The sequence below is a fragment of the Pinus tabuliformis genome, chromosome X (assembly GCF_031772625.1).
Source record: "Pinus tabuliformis cultivar Carrire ecotype Pingquan chromosome X, CPIR1, whole genome shotgun sequence".
In the NCBI taxonomy this organism is placed as follows: Eukaryota; Viridiplantae; Streptophyta; class Pinopsida; order Pinales; family Pinaceae; genus Pinus; species Pinus tabuliformis.
The window spans coordinates 1,496,517,520-1,496,538,729 of NC_142308.1; the positions used below are offsets into that span (position 1 = coordinate 1,496,517,520).

The 21,210-nt window shown below is 36.6% G+C and overlaps 1 protein-coding gene across 1 annotated transcript; it reads left to right on the forward strand.

The window, feature by feature from the left end:
• The first annotated feature begins 11,202 nt into the window (after positions 1–11,202).
• LOC149145705 (uncharacterized) lies at positions 11,203–12,467 on the forward strand. Its single transcript, XM_089449909.1, has 3 exons — positions 11,203–11,744; positions 11,838–11,930; positions 12,103–12,467. The coding sequence occupies exons 1-3, from the start codon at positions 11,616–11,618 to the stop codon at positions 12,298–12,300; spliced, it is 420 nt and encodes a 139-aa protein (XP_089306035.1). The 5' UTR covers positions 11,203–11,615; the 3' UTR covers positions 12,301–12,467.
• The last annotated feature ends 8,743 nt before the right edge of the window (positions 12,468–21,210 follow it).

Consider the following 21,210-nt stretch of genomic DNA (forward strand, 5'->3'; position numbering starts at 1 on the left):
TATTTGACAGGTGGAAGAAGTGATAGGCTTAGAGCAATTGAATTGTAGGCCATGCTTCTTGACAAATTGATGAACATATGTCTCCTTACTTGAGATTTAGGTTGGCACCATGGCACCATCATGTCCATCATTATACACTAATCTTGTCATTATCTTCTTCACTGTGAATGACTGGCCTGTTCCCTGCAAATAGATCTGGGCATAGAGGAGCCAATCCAAGAACAATAATCTCTAGCACAAGACAATATTAATGATCTAAATACCTAATCTTGAAGCTTGAGTTTTATTTTTCTCTATTGGTTCTGAATCTCTGATTGAGAATCTCCCACTCGTCATTATCAAACCTTCTCCTTCATCATTGGCATCAGCTGCACTGCTGAGGTACTTTGGTTGGTTGTCATTGGACTTGAGAGCTTGAAGTTTCAAGTGATTATAGTAACAGACAGCCAGAAAAGCCAGTCCACACCCACTCAAGTTTATGACTGTAACCTTTTCATTTATTACAGACAAAGATTATGTTATGAGCAACCAGTCCTTGACAAGACCAGCAACATTCATAGTCAAGGCTGAAGTCTTTCCTATCAGAATAAACACTGCAAGATTAAGAGCCAAGGCACAAGCAGAAATGTCATGTAATCCAAATCAAATGAAGAGACCCTGATTATCAGAAATGGATATTCTACTAAGGCCCAGGGGGTGCTGAGAAAAACAAGGCAACAAGGAGCAACAAAGATGTGATGGGATTCAACTTAATCCCTTTTGATGTTCGTGGAATTTGTATGAGAACCAATTGGGTAGTCTCACATGCAACTGCACTTAACTGGAGAATCACCTCCCATGCATTCATCTTGGCCTCCCCATAAGCTGAAATAGTAACTCCAATGGATATGGCCAACATATTGGCCTCGGGCTCACCTTTATAAGCTTCTTTCTTCAGGGAAACCACAACCAAATACACAGCAATGGGAATTAGAGCTTTCAGCATTTGAAATAATGATACTGAGAGGAAAACATAGGCAGAATTTGAAAACCAGAGACACAAAGAATACACTTATCAATACTATGGGTTCAACGAGCTTGAAGACTCTTACAATAGCAACAGCCAGTGTTGAGTAGAAGCCCATGTGAATCATGGTGTGACTGATCACACTAAAGTTGTCAAGCAATGGCAACTCCAATGGATATGGATAACATATTGGCCATGGCCTCACCTTTATAAGATTCTTTCTTCAGGGGAACTGCAATTGAATGCATATCAAATGGGCACAAGAGCTTTCAACATTTGAAATATCGATACTTTGAGAGACATGCACCAAGGGCTGCATCATTTAGGATTTGTACTCAGTTTAGGTGTCATATTCAAGGGGAAGTTGTTATGCTTTCCACCACTTCATAGATTGTTAGAGTGATGAAACAAAAGAGGCTCCCTCTTGAGGCTAGATTATGTCATTCATATCAGCTGTGTTATTGATGTCCTAGCTCAGCCAGGTCTTGCAAAAACTCTGTTGAGGTTCAAAATTTATTATAAACTGAAATGTCTTCACAAGAATTGACCTCATAAAATGCCATAATCACAAGATATGCCATACATGGCTGTGATTATGGCTCGCAAGACCCTTAGACTTTGAGCAATGAGGCTCGCAACATCACTTATGATTATGCACTCTACAATTATGTGACCAGCTGAATGTCAAGCAATTGAACCGCGATTTAAATCCTATTTTGTCAGCAATAAGTACTATACTTTGTCTTTATTTAGTGTAGAGAACCAAGCACTTATTCTGCTCATCTATATAAGGGACAATGGTTGTTTGCCTATGAGGTATAAGGAAATCCTATCAGATGTTTTGTATTTTCGTATGGAATTGAATCATACTCCTGCACACTGTAACATTCATATATATCAACCTGTAGAGGCTTTAATAACACCTGGTATTCTGGTTAGTGATTTTATTGGACCTCATGTGCATATCCTACATGCACAGGATGGACTATTCATATGTTACAGGGTATTATTCTTATTATTTAGGGTGCACATCTTCAGGTGCTCAAGAACGATTACTAGAACAGTCAGTTAATTCTGCAATTTAAAGGATGAAAAAGGAGGTTATAGGAGTCTAGTTTTGGTTCTCATCCACAATGTCACACTAGTCTGCCTGGGCATGGTTCTCATGGTTTAATAGTGACTTGAGGAGTTATAATACCACAGATCACTAAACACGAATAGCTAAGGTAGCCCAAGGACAATTGCCATCTTTACACATTAATTAACAGGTCTTACATTAATTATCCTAGGGGATTTTAATACTTCCAAATGCTTAAAAAACAATTAGCAGAGCATTCACATTACACATTCCAGCAATCTTTTCTATAAACCAACCAAATGCAGTCAGGAGAGCCCTCCTTTTAAACTATACAACCTTATTGTTAGTATGATCAACCTTATTTTAATATATAGTGTGACAAACCGTATGTGACAGGAAGGTTAATAGTGTATGTGTTAGACTTGATTTTTCTTCTAGTTGATTATGAGACTCTGTACTCAAGGTCATAAGAAAAAAAATCCAAAACTTTTTAGCTAGTGAAGTATAAGTTCCTGAAAGTTAAATAGTAACTATCTCTATCCAATTACCCACTGTGTAGGCAGGCATATCATTGATTTTAGCAAGCCTTAGCATTTTCCTGTCTACCTGGATAAGGAAGCAAAATACAAACGAATAATTATCTTATCCCTGGTTGAACAGGACAGGTAAAAACCATTGTTTCCTTAAATTAGTTTCATCTTTTACCCCTATAATAAGTTATTGTGTCAGGTTTCTGAACTCCTCCCTGACACACATGAAAGTCACATGCAGTGTCAACAATGGTATTGATAAATTATAACAAATTCTTGTACAAGAACATTCTTATAGTCGTTGCCTCTCAATGCCAAGCAGATGTCGCAATGAGAATTTTGTCCAACCATCCAAAATAGTAAATACATAGCTCCTCCTTCTTCCTTAGTCTTATAACTATTGCAATATGATTAACAGAAAAAGATTTAACCGTGTCCTTAACATTAGCACTGAGATGATATACACTAAATCCTGCCATAGTCACTCTAGCTCTCCATTTTCCTGTAACTTCATACCTCTCAATCCTTTCTTCTCCCTCACAAGCAATTATGTTCACTGTGTCTCAGGCAAGGCATTGTTTTCCAACATTCATACGATTTCTGCTATCCCTTTAAGTGTAGCATCTAGCGACTCAAACACTGATGAGTAATAGTTTAATGCTTCCATGGACTGGGGGATGAAAGGTGTATTATTAGTGTTAACCTCTTGTTTTATGATCAGAAAGTAGAATGTCATGCTTGGAGGCCTTTTTTAACATATTGTTATTCGGTAACCATAAACTGCTATTCACAAAAACCAGGTATCATAATTTCTTTAATTTCAACTTGTTTCTCTTATTGGGGACAATGAAATGTACTGTCTTGCAATCTCTCTCACATGCAAATGAGCTAGCAGGTTTTCTTGAAATACAATTAAGAAACTGCTGCAAAATTAGCAAATTAACTCCATAAGATTCCCCCACAAGAAAATGTTGTTGCTTGCCCCTTGTCATAGTTAGTTGCTTGGATTCCACAAAATACTCCCACCTCCTTTAAGAATTCAATTCATCTCCAATCATTCGCTGCTTCTGTGGGGAAGGGTGCATTCTTCTTGTTACCTCTCAATTTGTATGTAATGTTAAGAGCCCTAATCCACAATGTACAACTTCAGGGAACTGTTAGGATGGTCACCACCTTCACCTCAACAACCTATCCTCTTCACTTTAGGCTGGCTCTCCTTTGGCTCAAGGGGATATACCTAATACTATTAATAAGACAAAGAAATGAGGCACAAGGTGAAGTTGAGAGAAGCCTTAGTAAAATAGAGTTTTGGAGTTTTTAGGGTTTTAGAATAAGTGATGGAAGGAGAATCAAATGGCTTATGAGGTCAAGAAGAAACTCTTCGGAGAAGTGGCTTATTTCGTTCAAGGATTAGGGGTTTGAGACTAGAGTCTAGAACCAAAAGGAAAGAGTGATCCCTCACTCAATGAAGAATAAAAATGAATATCAAGGTCTACAAGAAGGGAACTTTCAATGGAAAACCTTCACCAACAAGATCAAATATGTTTTGATAAATGTACTTAATACTTCTTACTAGGGAACCAAAGGAAAAACATAGCAAGGTGCCAAATAATCACCAAATAAACAAAGGAATAATGCAGAAGAAAAACCGTAAAACATCTCCCTTCCAAGTGGTAACTTACCCCCTAAATGGATTGATCTTGAAGTCTTGTAGAAGACGAGCATTTCATCATTAATCTGTATGCACCAAAATTCAAATAATAACCAAGAAAGAGAAGCTTCAAGAATTGAAAACAATCATCCACAAAAAAAGAATCCCTTACACCATAAATGCTCCAAGAAAGATATGTCAATTAAGTTCCAAGGAGTGAGAGCTACAAAAATCCAACCATGAGTGAAATTGAGGAAGTGCATCTCTTTACATAGAGTGATGCTAGACTTCCTTTATAATAAAATAATATTATCTCATGTGATTCTTTAGATCTTGGCCTAAGAAAAATAAAATGTACTTCTCCTACAACTCGTTACTCTAATCAACAATAAAATAAAGTGGTCAAGCCACATGTACAATGATCAACATGAAGTAACCCCCAAGGAGAGGGATGTATCCTTTAAAGAATGACGAATGAGGCTCTAAGGTGGCACATCTAGCCTCCAAAGGTTCCCCAAAAGTTGTGGATGCTCAATGTTCCCTTAAGAAAGTGTGGTCCAATCCTCAAAACATGGTGAAGTGATATCCCATGCAAGCAAGAGTACGGTGTCTAGTTCTCAAGTGTGTAACAACCTTCTAAATAAGTGGAATAAACCCTCTAGAAGTGGGTGACTCCTCAAATAGCGCTCATAATCCCTCCAAAGGTGCCTCCAAGGCATGACCATGTCCATATCTCAATTAAAGACACCTCCATGAAGCATGAAAATGATTCTCCATGTCATAAAATAAGTTGTAAAATCGTCAACAGCCATATGGATGTCCAAGTTAGTGGGTCGCCCCACAAATTTAGTAAAAAGAGGCTCAAAACATGAGAGTGCTCTAGGAATTTTCACATGGCATGTCAAGAAGAGGTCCATGTGAGTGAAACTAGCCCATGTGTGCCTTGGAGGATGTGACCTGTGCCTTGAAATGCATGAACTACCTTGAGATCTGTGAATTGCCTAGGGAAACATGAAGATGCTCAAAATTCTGACTGAAGAACATGCCATGCTTGAACCCTATGTGCTCCAACAAAGGGGCTATACATCATCAAATACTACATCACTGATTAACCACCATGTCATCAAATCCTCTGTCAATGTCCATAAAACCAACAAGCCAAGTCCTTGAGGTTCTTAGTGATGAAAAACACTAGGTTAGTAAGTAAATTCAATAGGGGTACCCCTGTGCAAAATAATGGGTAACAGCTGGCTCCTACTTGGGGACATGTGCTTTTCTCAGAAGTGCATGAGAACCTCAGAATCTTGTCATGTACACATGAGATTGACCTCCTCATCAACAAACACATCATTGACAATAAAACCAAATAAAATGCTCAAGGGAGCTTATTTTTGTTACACTACTGCTCAAGTGAACTTATTCATTTTCCTACCCTACTGTAGCATGTACAAAATGCAGCTACTAGGTGAAGTCAGTGATCCAATGCAGCCACCTTAACATCTTGGAAGCACAATGCCCCTTCCCTCAGTGCTTAGTCATCATGGAAAACAGGGAGACATCAAACTCTGAATGGTTACAAGTTGGAATCTCTGTCAATGCCTCTCTGGGAATGAATTTGGATGCCTGCAAATGAAGTATGTCATGAAGGGGCTGTAACTTTGGACATGTTCTGCTGCATGATATATCTACCCATCCCTGCAAAGGACTGTTATAATTGTTGTCAAACCATAAGGTGTTTTCTTGGCTCTTGAGCATCTCTTCTGAGAAAACAATATCCCCCTTTATTGCATGTTTTTGGATTCTGGTTTTAAGACTATATGAAAAAGTACAAGACTGTTGTATTTTTGAGTCTTGCACAGATTCAACAGTTTGCATGTCAAGGCCATATTATCAATTATGCACTCTTCTGTTCCATTTGGACACAAATCACTGTTCTTTTGCAAGGCATTCCCGGAACAAATTTCAACAATGTGGTGATCCATATGACCAATTGGTGTGTTCTTCTGCCTTACCAGAGAATCAATTTTATTTTCTAAAGTATGCCAAAGAATGGCACCAATGTCATTCTCAGGGCATCTTCAAGCATGTATTCTTGAGTAGGGCATTGATACATCCTTGAAGGACTGTCCCCAAAAACTATCTGAAAAATGAATACACCATTTACTATAATAGCTACAAGTTGATACTTTCCAGGAATGGTTATTACCTTGCTCAATCTACCACATACATCTTTTTTATTGTAATTTTCTATCATGGTGTATACATTTTTTTCAACAATTTTGAAGTGTGCCCTGCCTTCAGTGCAATGTTGGTTCCAGGAAGGAATATAATCATTGTCGAACTACCGTGACTGCCATTTAATGATATCAGGCCTGTTTCTTCAAAATCTAGCAAGCTCTCACAAGGCAAAGGCCAGACATTAATAGAACAATGAGGTGCATTTCCATTGTCACCTCAGCAATCCTCCTTCTGCTTTTTAGTGGAATTATACCACACAGGAGGCTTCCCAATTTTCACTTAAATGATATTCTAAGTTATATGGATCAAGGTGATATATCAGATGAATCAAAGCTAAGTAAAGGTACTTTCAATGGACAAGGGCACAATTGTCTATGTGTAGGAGCAGTGTACCATATACAAAGCCCTAGAGAGGTACTTGTGACCTAGGGTTACATTGTGTAGATCAACAAAGGGATGCCTAGTGTGTAGATCAACAAAGGGATGCCTAGGGATCGTCTAGTTCTCAAGTGTGTAACAACCTTCTAAATAAGTGGAATAAACCCTCTAGAAGTGGGTGACTCCTCAAATAGCGCTCATAATCCCTCCAAAGGTGCCTCCAAGGCATGACCATGTCCATATCTCAATTAAAGACACCTCCATGAAGCATGAAAATGATTCTCCATGTCATAAAATAAGTTGTAAAATCGTCAACAGCCATATGGATGTCCAAGTTAGTGGGTCGCCCCACAAATTTAGTAAAAAGAGGCTCAAAACATGAGAGTGCTCTAGGAATTTTCACATGGCATGTCAAGAAGAGGTCCATGTGAGTGAAACTAGCCCATGTGTGCCTTGGAGGATGTGACCTGTGCCTTGAAATGCATGAACTACCTTGAGATCTGTGAATTGCCTAGGGAAACATGAAGATGCTCAAAATTCTGACTGAAGAACATGCCATGCTTGAACCCTATGTGCTCCAACAAAGGGGCTGTACATCATCAAATACTACATCACTGATTAACCACCATGTCATCAAATCCTCTGTCAATGTCCATAAAACCAACAAGCCAAGTCCTTGAGGTTCTTAGTGATGAAAAACACTAGGTTAGTAAGTAAATTCAATAGGGGTACCCCTGTGCAAAATAATGGGTAACAACTGGCTCCTACTTGGGGACATGTGCTTTTCTCAGAAGTGCATGAGAACCTCAGAATCTTGTCATGTACACATGAGATTGACCTCCTCATCAACAAACACATCATTGACAATAAAACCAAATAAAATGCTCAAGGGAGCTTATTTTTGTTACACTACTGCTCAAGTGAACTTATTCATTTTCCTACCCTACTGTAGCATGTACAAAATGCAACTACTAGGTGAAGTCAGTGATCTAATGCAGCCACCTTAACATCTTGGAAGCACAATGCCCCTTCCCTCAGTGCTTAGTCATCATGGAAAACAGGGAGACATCAAACTCTAAATGGTTACAAGTTGGAATCTCTGTCAATGCCTCTCTTGGAATGAATTTGGATGCCTGTAAATGAAGTATGTCATGAAGGGGCTGTAACTTTGGACATGTTCTGCTGCATGATATATCTACCCATCCCTGCAAAGGACTGTTATAATTGTTGTCAAACCATAAGGTGTTTTCTTGGCTCTTGAGCATCTCTTCTGAGAAAACAATATCCCCCTTTACTGCATGTTTTTGGATTCTGGTTTTAAGACTATATGAAAAAGTACAAGACTGTTGTATTTTTGAGTCTTGCACAGATTCAACAGTTTGCATGTCAAGGCCATATTATCAATTCTGCACTCTTCTATTCCATTTGGACACAAATCACTGTTCTTTTGCAAGGCATTCCCGGAACAAATTTCAACAATGTGGTGATCCATATGACCAATTGGTGTGTTCTTCTGCCTTACAAGAGAATCAATTTTATTTTCTAAAGTATGCCAAAGAATGGCACCAATGTCATTCTCAGGGCATCTTCAAGCATGTATTCTTGAGTAGGGCATTGATACATCCTTGAAGGACTGTCCCCAAAAACTATCTGAAAAATGAATACAACATTTACTATAATAGCTACAAGTTGATACTTTCCAGGAATGGTTATTACCTTGCTCAATCTACCACATACATCTTTTTTATTGTAATTTTCTATCATGGTGTATACATTTTTTTCAACGATTTTGAAGTGTGCCCTGCCTTCAGTGCAATGTTGGTTCCAGGAAGGAATATAATCACTGTCGAACTACCATGACTGCCATTTAATGATATCAGGCCTGTTTCTTCAAAATCTAGCAAGCTCTCACAAGGCAAAGGCCAGACATTAATAGAACAATGAGGTGCATTTCCATTGTCACCTCAGCAATCCTCCTTCTGCTTTTTAGTGGAATTATACCACACAGGAGGCTTCCCAATTTTCACTTAAATGATATTCTAAGTTATATGGATCAAGGTGATATATCAGATGAATCAAAGCTAAGTAAAGGTACTTTCAATGGACAAGGGCACAATTGTCTATGTGTAGGAGCAGTGTACCATATACAAAGCCCTAGAGAGGTACTTGTGACCTAGGGTTACATCGTGTAGATCAACAAAGGGATGCCTAGTGTGTAGATCAACAAAGGGATGCCTAGGGATCGTCTAGTTCTCAAGTGTGTAACAACCTTCTAAATAAGTGGAATAAACCCTCTAGAAGTGGGTGACTCCTCAAATAGCGCTCATAATCCCTCCAAAGGTGCCTCCAAGGCATGACCATGTCCATATCTCAATTAAAGACACCTCCATGAAGCATGAAAATGATTCTCCATGTCATAAAATAAGTTTTAAAATCGTCAACAGCCATATGGATGTCCAAGTTAGTGGGTCGCCCCACAAATTTAGTAAAAAGAGGCTCAAAACATGAGAGTGCTCTAGGAATTTTCACATGGCATGTCAAGAAGAAGTCCATGTGAGTGAAACTAGCCCATGTGTGCCTTGGAGGATGTGACCTGTGCCTTGAAATGCATGAACTACCTTGAGATCTGTGAATTGCCTAGGGAAACATGAAGATGCTCGAAATTCTGACTGAAGAACATGCCATGCTTGAACCCTATGTGCTCCAACAAAGGGGCTGTACATCATCAAATACTACATCACTGATTAACCACCATGTCATCAAATCCTCTGTCAATGTCCATAAAACCAACAAGCCAAGTCCTTGAGGTTCTTAGTGATGAAAAACACTAGGTTAGTAAGTAAATTCAATAGGGGTACCCCTGTGCAAAATAATGGGTAACAACTGGCTCCTACTTGGGGACATGTGCTTTTCTCAGAAGTGCATGAGAACCTCAGAATCTTGTCATGTACACATGAGATTGACCTCCTCATCAACAAACACATCATTGACAATAAAACCAAATAAAATGCTCAAGGGAGCTTATTTTTGTTACACTACTGCTCAAGTGAACTTATTCATTTTCCTACCCTACTGTAGCATGTACAAAATGCAGCTACTAGGTGAAGTCAGTGATCCAATGCAGCCACCTTAACATCTTGGAAGCACAATGCCCCTTCCCTTAGTGCTTAGTCATCATGGAAAATAGGGAGACATCAAACTCTGAATGGTTACAAGTTGGAATCTCTGTCAATGCCTCTCTGGGAAGAATTTGGATGCCTGCAAATGAAGTATGTCATGAAGGGGCTATAACTTTGGACATGTTCTGCTACATGATATATCTACCCATCCCTGCAAAGGACTGTTATAATTGTTGTCAAACCATAAGGTGTTTTCTTGGCTCTTGAGCATCTCTTCCGAGAAAACAATATCCCCCTTTACTGCATGTTTTTGGATTTTGGTTTTAAGACTATATGAAAAAGTACAAGATTGTTGTATTTTTTAGTCTTGCACAGATTCAACAGTTTGCATGTCAAGGCCATATTATCAGTTCTGCACTCTTCTGTTCCCTTTGGACACAAATCACTATTCTTTTGCAAGGCATTCCCGGAACAAATTTCAACAATGTGGTGATCCATATGACCAATTGGTGTGTTCTTCTGCCCTACAAGAGAATCAATTTTATTTTCTAAAGTATGCCAAAGAATGGCACCAATGTCATTCTCAGGGCATCTTCAAGCATGTATTCTTGAGTAGGGCATTGATACATCCTTGAAGCACTGTCCCCAAAAACTATCTGAAAAATGAATACAACATTTACTATAATAGCTACAAGTTGATACTTTCCAGGAATGGTTATTACCTTGCTCAATCTACCACATACATCTTTTTTATTGTCATTTTCTATCATGGTGTATACATTTTTTTCAACAATTTTGAAGTGTGCCCTGCCTTCAGTGCAATGTTGGTTTCACTGTCGAACTACCATGACTGCCATTTAATGATATCAAGCCTGTTTCTTCAAAATCTAGCAAGCTCTCACAAGGCAAAGGCCAGACATTAATAGAACAATGAGGTGCATTTCCATTGTCACCTCAGCAATCCTCCTTCTGCTTTTTAGTGGAATTATACCACACAGGAGGCTTCCCAATTTTCACTTAAATGATATTCTAAGTTATATGGATCAAGGTGATATATCAGATGAATCAAAGCTAAGTAAAGGTACTTTCAATGGACAAGGGCACAATTGTCTATGTGTAGGAGCAGTGTACCATATACAAAGCCCTAGAGAGGTACTTGTGACCTAGGGTTACATCGTGTAGATCAACAAAGGGATGCAAATATTAGGAAGGACTTTGAGAAAGGATTGTCCTTGATTTTCGAAAATGGAGTTGTTCCTTTCCAGCCATATGCCCCAAGTGACCATCAAAGGGAGAGCTCATATGTTTTTTGGATGTTTTCTTTATAGCCATTTTTTTACACATATCCATAGAGTCCCCATGCCATTGATGTGAATTACTTGTTCGGTTTTTTTTAACCAAAAATTTTAACCAAACAAGAAAAATTAAAAAAATGCCTCAAGATCAAAGACTGAAACAAAGACCTATTGACATACCTTTTAAAGTATGGAAAGAACTTGTAAAATCATATGAGAAGTTGGATGCACAAAGAAAAGCCGACAATGAGAGCATTCAGGTATTGAATTTTTCATTAAACATTATTTAGAATGTATTAATACTTATAAGTATCTTAGACATGTATTTGTGTGAAAATAAATTGAATTGCTTTATGTTTAAGGACAAGGCATCCAAGGCGAGGTTAACCAAGACAAAAGTCACTCATTGTAGTGGCCAGAAAGGTTTAAAAGCACTGATAACAACCTTTGTAAGTATAGTAAACATGTGATATTTTTTTAATAAATTTTGTACTAGAAGAAAGTCAATGTTATCTAATTTCTCCCTATTTACTGATTGATAGGAACTAAAATATGGAAGACCTCCAAATCATTTGGAAAAGGAGGTGCTGCAGCAAAAGAGATGGGTTGAATTTGTTGTTTGGATGGACTCTATGGTATGTAATCTTAGTTGGATTTCCAATATACTTTTAAACCATATTTTCATTTTATTTTTTAGTACTATTAGATATTATATCTTACCTCATTTTATGGTTAACATTGTATAACAAAAACATGCGTTGTGTTATGTAATTAATACTAGCATGTAATATTGATTTTTTTTGTCAGAATGCTATAGGTAATGATTGCCAAGATGATGATCCAAATTATGTTCAACATATATCAAGAGATGATGAGGATGAGGATGAGGATGATGGTGGTGAAGGAGGAGATGATGATGATAGTTGCGGTGTTGGTGATGATGTGGATCAGAGTAATGAGGATGGTCAAGATGATCATGAGGATGATCTTGGTGGTGGTAGCTAGGCATGCACATGCATTGTTTTTTATGAAGAAATTATTGTGTAGAATGACATTGTTATGTTTAGATGGGTGTTGTGAATTTACCCTATATCAATGAGACATTTTGATTTTGTAATCATACGATGAGTTTGATTTATGTATGTTGTTAATTTATCGTAGAATAACGATATTCATGAACTATTTTGATTTGTTAATCATATTTGAATTTTACTTGTTTTAATTAAAAATAATACTGATTTTATTAGTATTATGTTGCTATTTTATACATGTTTTGAAAATTGTTAATGACACATTGTTATTTTTTTGGATGAATGTTGTCAATTTCTCTTAAATTTCTTTACAAATGATTTTGAATTGTGATATCTGCTTTAATGATATTTAGAAACTATCATATATTTCACTATGAATCTATAAAGGGGGTCATATATGTAAAGAAAAATATACTCTATATAAGAAGTCAAATGCAGATGTAACCATGGATGCAAAATTGAAAGTAAAATTGGATGTTAAACTAGGAATTAATACAAAATCCAAACAATTGACATACAAAGTGTTTTAAATTAGAAGTGAAAAATTGTGCAATAGTTGACACAAAGAAGGGAACAAAACATGGCATACAAAAGGATATCAAATTGGGCAAAAACAAGGACACATAAATGGGCACCAAATTAGATGCAAAAAAAGACAACAACTAGATGTAAAATAAGATGCAAAGTTGAGCATTAAAAAGAAGCAAAAAACATTACAAATTAATATGCCAAATGATGATGCAAATAATTGTTGGCATTATGAGATAAGTGTTGTCCTTGATGGCAAACCACACTGATGACAAATCATAGTGCAGAAGGTCAGCAACAAGGAATTGATGATCAGACTATAAGAAGAAGAGAAAGTTCATACACGTTGGTTCACTATATACCAAGTCGCGTATACAAGCAGGTTCACTATATACCAAGTCGCGTATACGCAGGTTCGCTATATACCAAGTCGCGTGTACACACAGGTTGGCTTCAGTAAAAGAGCGTGTATGTGGAAAAACTTATCTTTGGTCCGTGGCGGTTATTCCTTGGAAGTTGTGCCTATGGTTTTGGACAATGGTGTCTCGACGGACGTGTTGATCCCTAGTTTTGAAGCTGATGGTATTGGTTTTCTATGGTTTTGGCCCTTGGTATTGAACAAGGCCTAAGGCTATATAAGGAGAAGGAAATCATTATGCAAGAGTATCTGAAATGTCTTGAAGATCTGATGAAGTATTAGATCCAGTATGCAGGTTATGGGTTGATGATGCATTGCTTGATCTGAGCTAAGGAGAGATCTCACCAAGTTGATGGAGAACAAGATCTAAGGAGAGATCGGGATCAAATGGTTTGAAATGAACTATCTTTATATGGTTGATTATGCTTATTCTAGATCTGCATACTGACGCAAATAATGTTCTATAAGTGTTATAGTATGATTGATGTCTGGTACAGCTGCAAAGTTATAAGGAAATATTTTTAGATCTGTACGCGGGTTGGCCTTGGAAAAAGGGCGTATACACGCAGGTTGGGTTCATCCAAGTAGCGTGTACATTGTAAAGATTGATATTTGAAGTTGCAGATGGGTCTGATGGTTATTGCAGAGTTCTGTGTCTGCTCTGTGTTCTGGTGACTGTGTTGTTGACAGTGTTTCAGTGTTTCAGTGCTTCAGTGATCAATGATGCAGGTTGTACTACAATGATGATTGTCTTATGGATCCAGTATGAAAATGTATGAAACATGGTCCCGGGTAGATCGTAGGCCGGCACCTACGTACTGGTAAACATATCAGCCAGTACAAGAGCAAGGGGAGTAAAGGTTGGAGCATTCTGTAGGTAGGCACCTACGTACTAGTAAATGGATCGGCTAGTACAAGAGCTAAGAGGATTGTAGCCCTCTGCAGGTTGTAGCCTGCGTACTGGTAAAGGACTGCACCAGTACATTGTAAAAGAAGTTTCGTATTAAAGAAGAAAGAGACGAATTGCAGCAGGTGGTTTTCACCCACATTGGGTTTCCACCTTATATCATGTTGTTCATGTGTGTGGCTTTTGTGTGATGATCTGTTCTATTATACTGCACCTGTTTACTGTTAATATGGTTAATAATGTTCTGATGCATTTACTGAAGATAAGCTAACTGAATCATAAGATCTCTTGATATACGCTAGTTGCAATAAACACAGTAGCGTGTATACGCGGGTTCACTTAACTGAAGTAGCGTATATGTTTCTGAGCATTGAAAAAGTTTTATTGATCTGATAATACTGATTCACCCCCCCTCAGTATTATTTCCAACAATAATGGTGTAAATTTGGGATGCAAACTTGGGTGCAAAAAGGAAAAAAAAAAAAGATGTAAGAAAAGACATAAAACAAGATGCAAAATGGGGCTGAAAAAAGGTGAAACCAAGGATGCCATATTGGATGTAAAAAATGATTCCTAATCACATGCAAATTTAGGCTCGAACTCAGACACAAAATTATATGCAAATGTGGACACAAAATGAGGCAAAAAAAGATGCAAATTTGGATGGTGAAAACGATGTAAAACTAGACACCAAAAAAATGCAAAATTGGATGAAAAAGTCGGTGTAAATAATGGTGCAACATTGGACACAAGTAGACACAAAAAAATGGTGCAAAAAGGGGCATAAAATAGCTTAAAATTGGATGCAAAACTTGGTGCAAAAACAAATACAAAAGTAGACGTAAAAAATGGCTCTAAATTGAATGTACCATTAGACACAAAATAAGATGCAAAGGTGGACACAACACATGACTCAACATAAGATGCAAATATAAATGCAAATTTGGATGCTCAAAATGATGTAAAATTAGATGCAAGAGATGGTGTTAAAAATGATGCAAAATTGGATGAAACAAATGACGCAAAATATGGTGCAAAATGAGATGGGAAAAATGGAGACAAATCAAACGTAAATGTGGATGTAAAAAATGGTCCAAAAAAAGATGCAAAAATGGGCACAAAAATGGATGCAAAATTTGGTGCTAAATCAAATTCAACACATGGTGCAAAGATAGGCACCAAAGCTGGTGCAAAAATAGAAGCAAAAACTAGTGTAAGACTAGATACAAAACCTGGCGTAAGACTAGATGCAAAAACTGACACAAAATGGATGCATAAAAAGACGTTAAATTGGATTCAAAATACAGTGTAAACTTGATGCAAATGATGGTGCAAAAATGGAAGCAAAGAATGACACAAAATAGGAAGCAAAAGAGAATGAAAAATAGATGCAAAAAATGACACAAAACTAGAAGCAAAACCTGTCATAAAATAAGATGCAAACCTTGTTTCAAAATTTGACGCAAAAAATGATGCATAGTTTGGTGTAAAAAATGATGCAAAATCTAGCGTGAAAAAGGATGTAAAATCAGGTGCAAAAAAGGACGCTTTAAAAATTGTACAATAGAGCCAGATTTAGCGCCAGGTTGCTCATCACAATTACAAAAAAAATGCACTAAAATCTGGCGCTAAATCTGGCGCAAATCGCTGGTCTTGTTGTAGTGACTCCTGCGTCTAGGGTGCTCCACCTTTTATGTTAGAGGTGGTCATGTGTTAAGTAGATAAGATTATTCATTCAATACTTCCTTCACGTTCGAGCGATTTTCCTTTTATATATTAAATTTCAAATTTATTCAATTAATTTCTTGATTTCCCTTTTATATATTAAATTTCAAATTTATTCAATTAATTTCTTTGTAGTTATTTTATAGTTAGTTCCTTTATATTAATAATCTAATTTTTTAGAACATTAAAGATTTATATAATTATTTCATTTTCTTCTTATTGCTTTATCTTTATGCTTTTTCTTATTTATTACTTATTCTCTTCTAACATATATATATATATATATATATATATATATATATTCTACTTGCTATTCTCCTTATAATTCATCTTCCTTATTATCATTTATCTTATTTCCTTATCATTTTATTTGATTTATAATGAACAATATATATACTTTTCTTTTAGTTACTAAAATCCCTTGTAATTATATATATTTTGAATAATATACTAACAATATTAAGAGCCAATATCCTTGTTTAAATCATATCAGTTGTTCATTTCTTGTAGGTACTCATATTATGAATGACTAATAATGAATATCTCCTATACACTCAAGTAGAAGCTTGATTTATCATATGGCAATGGATGTTCAACTGTTAATGTGTTTATGGTAAATATGGACCAATTGTTAAGGTGCACTTAACCTCAAAGAATCCTTGAACGAGAACTAATGTCTCTATGCCTAGTTGTCTACAATGACCAAGACTTCTTTTAATACCTCGTACTTGTTGGTCATCTATTTTTAATAAAAATGGGAGTGTCATCTAACATGTTGATGCATGTTGTTTGGGAATTTCTTAGATGCCCTATGTATTACTATTGTGACGTAGAATACATGTGATTCCTTAATAGATACAAGGTTGTGTGCATGGATAAGTGTGGAATTAATGGCCACTTGGATGTTTGACTGGTATTTTCATTAGTAAGATGATTTATGTACTGTGTATAAAAGGAAGATATAGCTCAGAGGGCAGCTCAAATCTCTGTAAAATCATAGCCATATGAATGGTTGTGCATGGTTTCTTGTATATGCTTAGCAATTGCATGATTTAGTTGGTGGTTATAGTGTTATATAGATTGTTGTGGTGTAGGGATCCTATGGTATGCATGTTATGAGTAGCATAGATCCTATGTGGTTTGGAGGCATGTGGCTCCATGTGTTAAATATGTTTCTCATGGTTGTCTGGTCAAAGCAATTATTTATGGGTCAATGCCTCCCTTACTCATGGGATGGTATTTATGCATGGAAAAACTAGTAAGGCTTAGTGTGGTTGTCACTGAACTTACAAAATGTTATTTTCCAAAAGAGAAGGTTGTGATGATGGTTGTGCATAAGGCTAATTTTATTGTCTTTGTGTATTTATTTTATTATTGATGTTTCACTCTATAATGAATCTCAATTGCATGAAGGAATGAATTTCCTTGTTTAAGCATATTTTGGGCATGACCAAACCCTCAGAAGAACCTTGGTCAAATCTATGAGAAAGGTGCAGAAAAAACAAAAAGATCATCTTGAAGCATTAAGTCAAAATCTGCTTCAAAAATAAAATAAATTGGGCAAGTTCGGGGTCCGAGTGTTTAGGTAATGTATTGTGGCAAATTGAAAGAAAGGCCTAAATGGCGAAGGGCCCGAGTGGCCTGTATGGTTAAGGGAGCCGAGAGGAAAAATTGCTAAGATGTGGGCTTAGGCTCGAACTACTCCTTGAGTTCAAGGTTTGGGGTTTGGAAAGTGTTTCATTCCGCGGGGCTTGAATGCTTGACTTTTCATTATAGCAGGAATTTTTTTTTGCACAAGGGTCAGGACCCTGGTGGGACCTAGGCTAGATCATGAAATTGATATGGCACCATGGTGATGTGCCACATGGAAGCCAGAATCGACCATTTTGGAGGGTCAAAGGGTTCAAAGTTAGTGACATGTGCCACTCGGAGGAGGCCATGTGGACAAGATGATGTCAAGGTGATGTCATCTTAGGATGACATCATCTCGAGCTTATGTTAACATGACATCGGGATGATTTCATCTCAATGTCCTAAGGTCTTGGGTCTTCAAGGTGTTATGTAATGTGCACAAGGGAAGGAGGTTGAGATTGACGGCAAAGGGAGATGAGAATCTCCCTGGCACTCAATGAGAATAATTGGCACCTTGGTCCTTGGGAGAAAGAAAGGTGCAATGAGTGAAAAGAGGTCAAGATTGATGACCGAGAGAGATGGGGATATTCCCAACATATAACATCAAAGGGGTTTTGTCTTCAGACCTCAGGGTCTCGAGATCTTGGTGGGGATCAGTAATGTGCCTACCAAGTAAGGTTGAGAATGGCAGGTGAGTTGGACAAGAAATTCCCTTGGGAATTCATGGTAAACTTTACATCTGAGACCTCCGGGTCTCGTGACCTGGAGGAACAATGTTGTAGTTGTGAGCAAGGTTAATGGGGATGAGGTTAATAGGAAGTCCTCATGTCCATTAACATTCAAACTCATTGGCTCAGGACTTCAGGGTGTAAGCATTTTGCAGAACATATGGCAAGGGCCAAGGGCCGAGGGGCAATAAACATGGATTGGTCACAAAATAGGCCAAGGGGCCAGTCTAGTGGGCCCTAGGTTGTGGTGACGTGGCTTATACCACAGTGGAATTGTTACAAGGCAGTGCGCTAATGTGGACCATTAGCTAGGGTTGCCTCATGGCACCATGTAAGGGCATGTGGGTGCCACATGGCAAAACCTACTAGCATGGCAATGGGTCATTGGTCAGGTTTTCAATTGGTTATAACTTTTGATCCAAAGGTAAAATTTATATTTCTAGAAAGCTCTCGTCGAGCCAGGCACAATGGAAATATTGGCTTTTAGATTTAAAGAATTTTAAAGTTGAGGAATTTTGTGATCTCATTTCCATGACAAGACTATGGAAGTCGGGTTAAATGAAAGTAACACCTTCCATCTAGCCTGTTTTATTTAAGGGGATGGGATCGAGTGTTATACATATAAAACATATGTATAGTATTAATACACAAAAGCACCAAGCTCGAAAACTAGAGGTTAATCAATTCCTCTCGAGACTATGAAAGGAGATTACAGGGTGCCAAATCAAATACTTTGAATGGGCTTGATGCATGCACTGTGTCAAATTAATAGCGAAAATTATGATTGATATCAAGGAATTATTCGAGGTGGAATGTTTTGATGGCGTATGAATGGAGAAGGATAAGATCTAATCGCTATTGAATTACAACCTCGAAAGAGGAGAGCCAAAAATCAAGGTTGGCCTGTGCATAAAAGGTTTTTTGTTTCATTCCAATTACATATCTCAAGTGAAATTGAAGGGAAGAAGGATCTTTTAGGCCTTGGTTTAAAATCTCGAGACAAGCAAGTGACTGGTGAAAAATATACAAACTTTTTTTGTCCAGGAGCAGGAGAAAACGAACAGACAACCGGAACATTTAACAAAGACTATGAAGTACACAATGAATCTGCTAAACCGCCGAAGTGAATTGGAGGCACAAGAAAAAGAGACGGATTTGGCCCTCTTGGATAAAAAATGTGAGTCACTACAAAGGAAGTTTGAGAAGCTTCAGACAATATTGGAAGTGGAAATGGTTATATTGGATATGAGGATGAAAGGGCTAGAAGCAGACAAGACCAAAGGAACAATAGGATCTCAAGAAGGCACGGACTACAACAAGAATGTGGCAAAACAAGAGTAGCGAGGCGCAATTGAGTAGGCATATCTAGAGCAGGGCAAAGCAACAACCTCAGTCAAGGCAACATATGACACTGGTGCATCAGTTTTAGAGTAGGTATTATGCTTTTTTTAATGTACTGCAAATACTTTTTGTTTCTAGGAGTTTTTGGAAGGTATACAACAAATATCAATAAAGAATCATAGTTAGTAGAAAGCAAACGTGTAGGAAAGATATCTTTTGCTTATGTAAATCCTATGAAGCATCAAAAACAATTGATCTATGTAAAGGTTCTGACCTTGAAACCAAATTAAACTTTTTATACAAATCACTACCGTTTCATTAAAAAAAACTTCATTCTAGCCACCCAAATATGAAATCAACATACAGATATTAATAACAAAAATATGAAATAAACCATTCCACACCAATTAACAAAATACAAAATCATTATAAAAATAATTAATCAAAGAATAAGATATTTTTTATTTAATATCTATCTTAATTATCTCTTAATAATTATGACTCCCCATAATAAATGGCATTCACTCTTGATTCAAATTTGGGCTAATCTTAGTTAATGTGATGGGCAAATTCTCATGAAAAATGATGATAAAAAAACATTGCAAATTCTCATGTAAAATCATGATAAAAGAACATTTAAATGGAAAGAGGCAAATTCTCATATAAATCGTAATAAAAATACATTCATGATTAAAGAACATTTAAATGGAAAGAGGCAAATTCTCATATAAATCATAATAAAAACACATCTTCGTTAAGATGTATTCTTTTCTTGAAGCTAATTCAAACTCTAGCAAATCATTTGCTGATTCTCATATAAAACTGTAATAAGAAACATATAAAACTGTGATAAGAATTCATTAAGATGTAATCTTTTCTTAAGAGTAGGTATTATGCTTTTTTTTAATGTATTAAGAGTAGGTATTATGCTTTTTTTTAATGTACTGCAAATACTTTTTGTTTCTAGGAGTTTTTTGGAAGTTATACAACAAATATCAATAAAGAATCATAGTTAGTAGAAAGCACACGTGTAGGAAAGATAAATTTTGCTTATGTAAATCCTATGAAGCATAAAAAATAATTGATCTATGTAAAGGTTCTGACCTTGAAACCGAATTAAACTTTTAATACAAATCACTAACCGTTTCATTAAAAAAAACTTCATTCCAGCCACCCAAATATGAAATCAACATACAGATATTAATAACAAAAATATGAAATAAACCATTCCACACCAATTAACAAAATACAAAATCATTATAAAAATAATTAATCAAAGAATAAGATATTTTTTATTTATGATCTATCTTAATTATCTCTTAATAATTAGGACTCCCCATAATAAATGGCATTCACTCTTGATTCAAATTTGGGCTAATCTTAATTAATATGATGAGCAAATTCTCATGTAAAATCATGATAAAAAAACATTGCAAATTCTCATGTAATAAAAGAACATTTAAATGGAAAGAGGCAAATTCTCATATAAATCATAATAAAAATACATTCATGGTTAAAGAACATTTAAATAGAACGAGGCAAATTCTCATATAAATCATAATAAAAACACATCTTCATTAAGATGTAATCTTTTCTCTAATCTAA

What these genes read in the sequence shown, in the direction of transcription:
- LOC149145705 (XM_089449909.1), top strand. Translation starts at nt 11,616, where the DNA reads ATGTATTTGTGTGAAAATAAATTGAATTGCTTTATGTTTAAGGACAAG. An exon ending in AAGCACTGATAACAACCTTT is followed by an intron (nt 11,745 to 11,837) that starts GTAAGTATAGTA and finishes ACTGATTGATAG; the next exon opens with GAACTAAAATATGGAAGACC. An exon ending in TTGTTTGGATGGACTCTATG is followed by an intron (nt 11,931 to 12,102) that starts GTATGTAATCTT and finishes TTTTTTTGTCAG; the next exon opens with AATGCTATAGGTAATGATTG.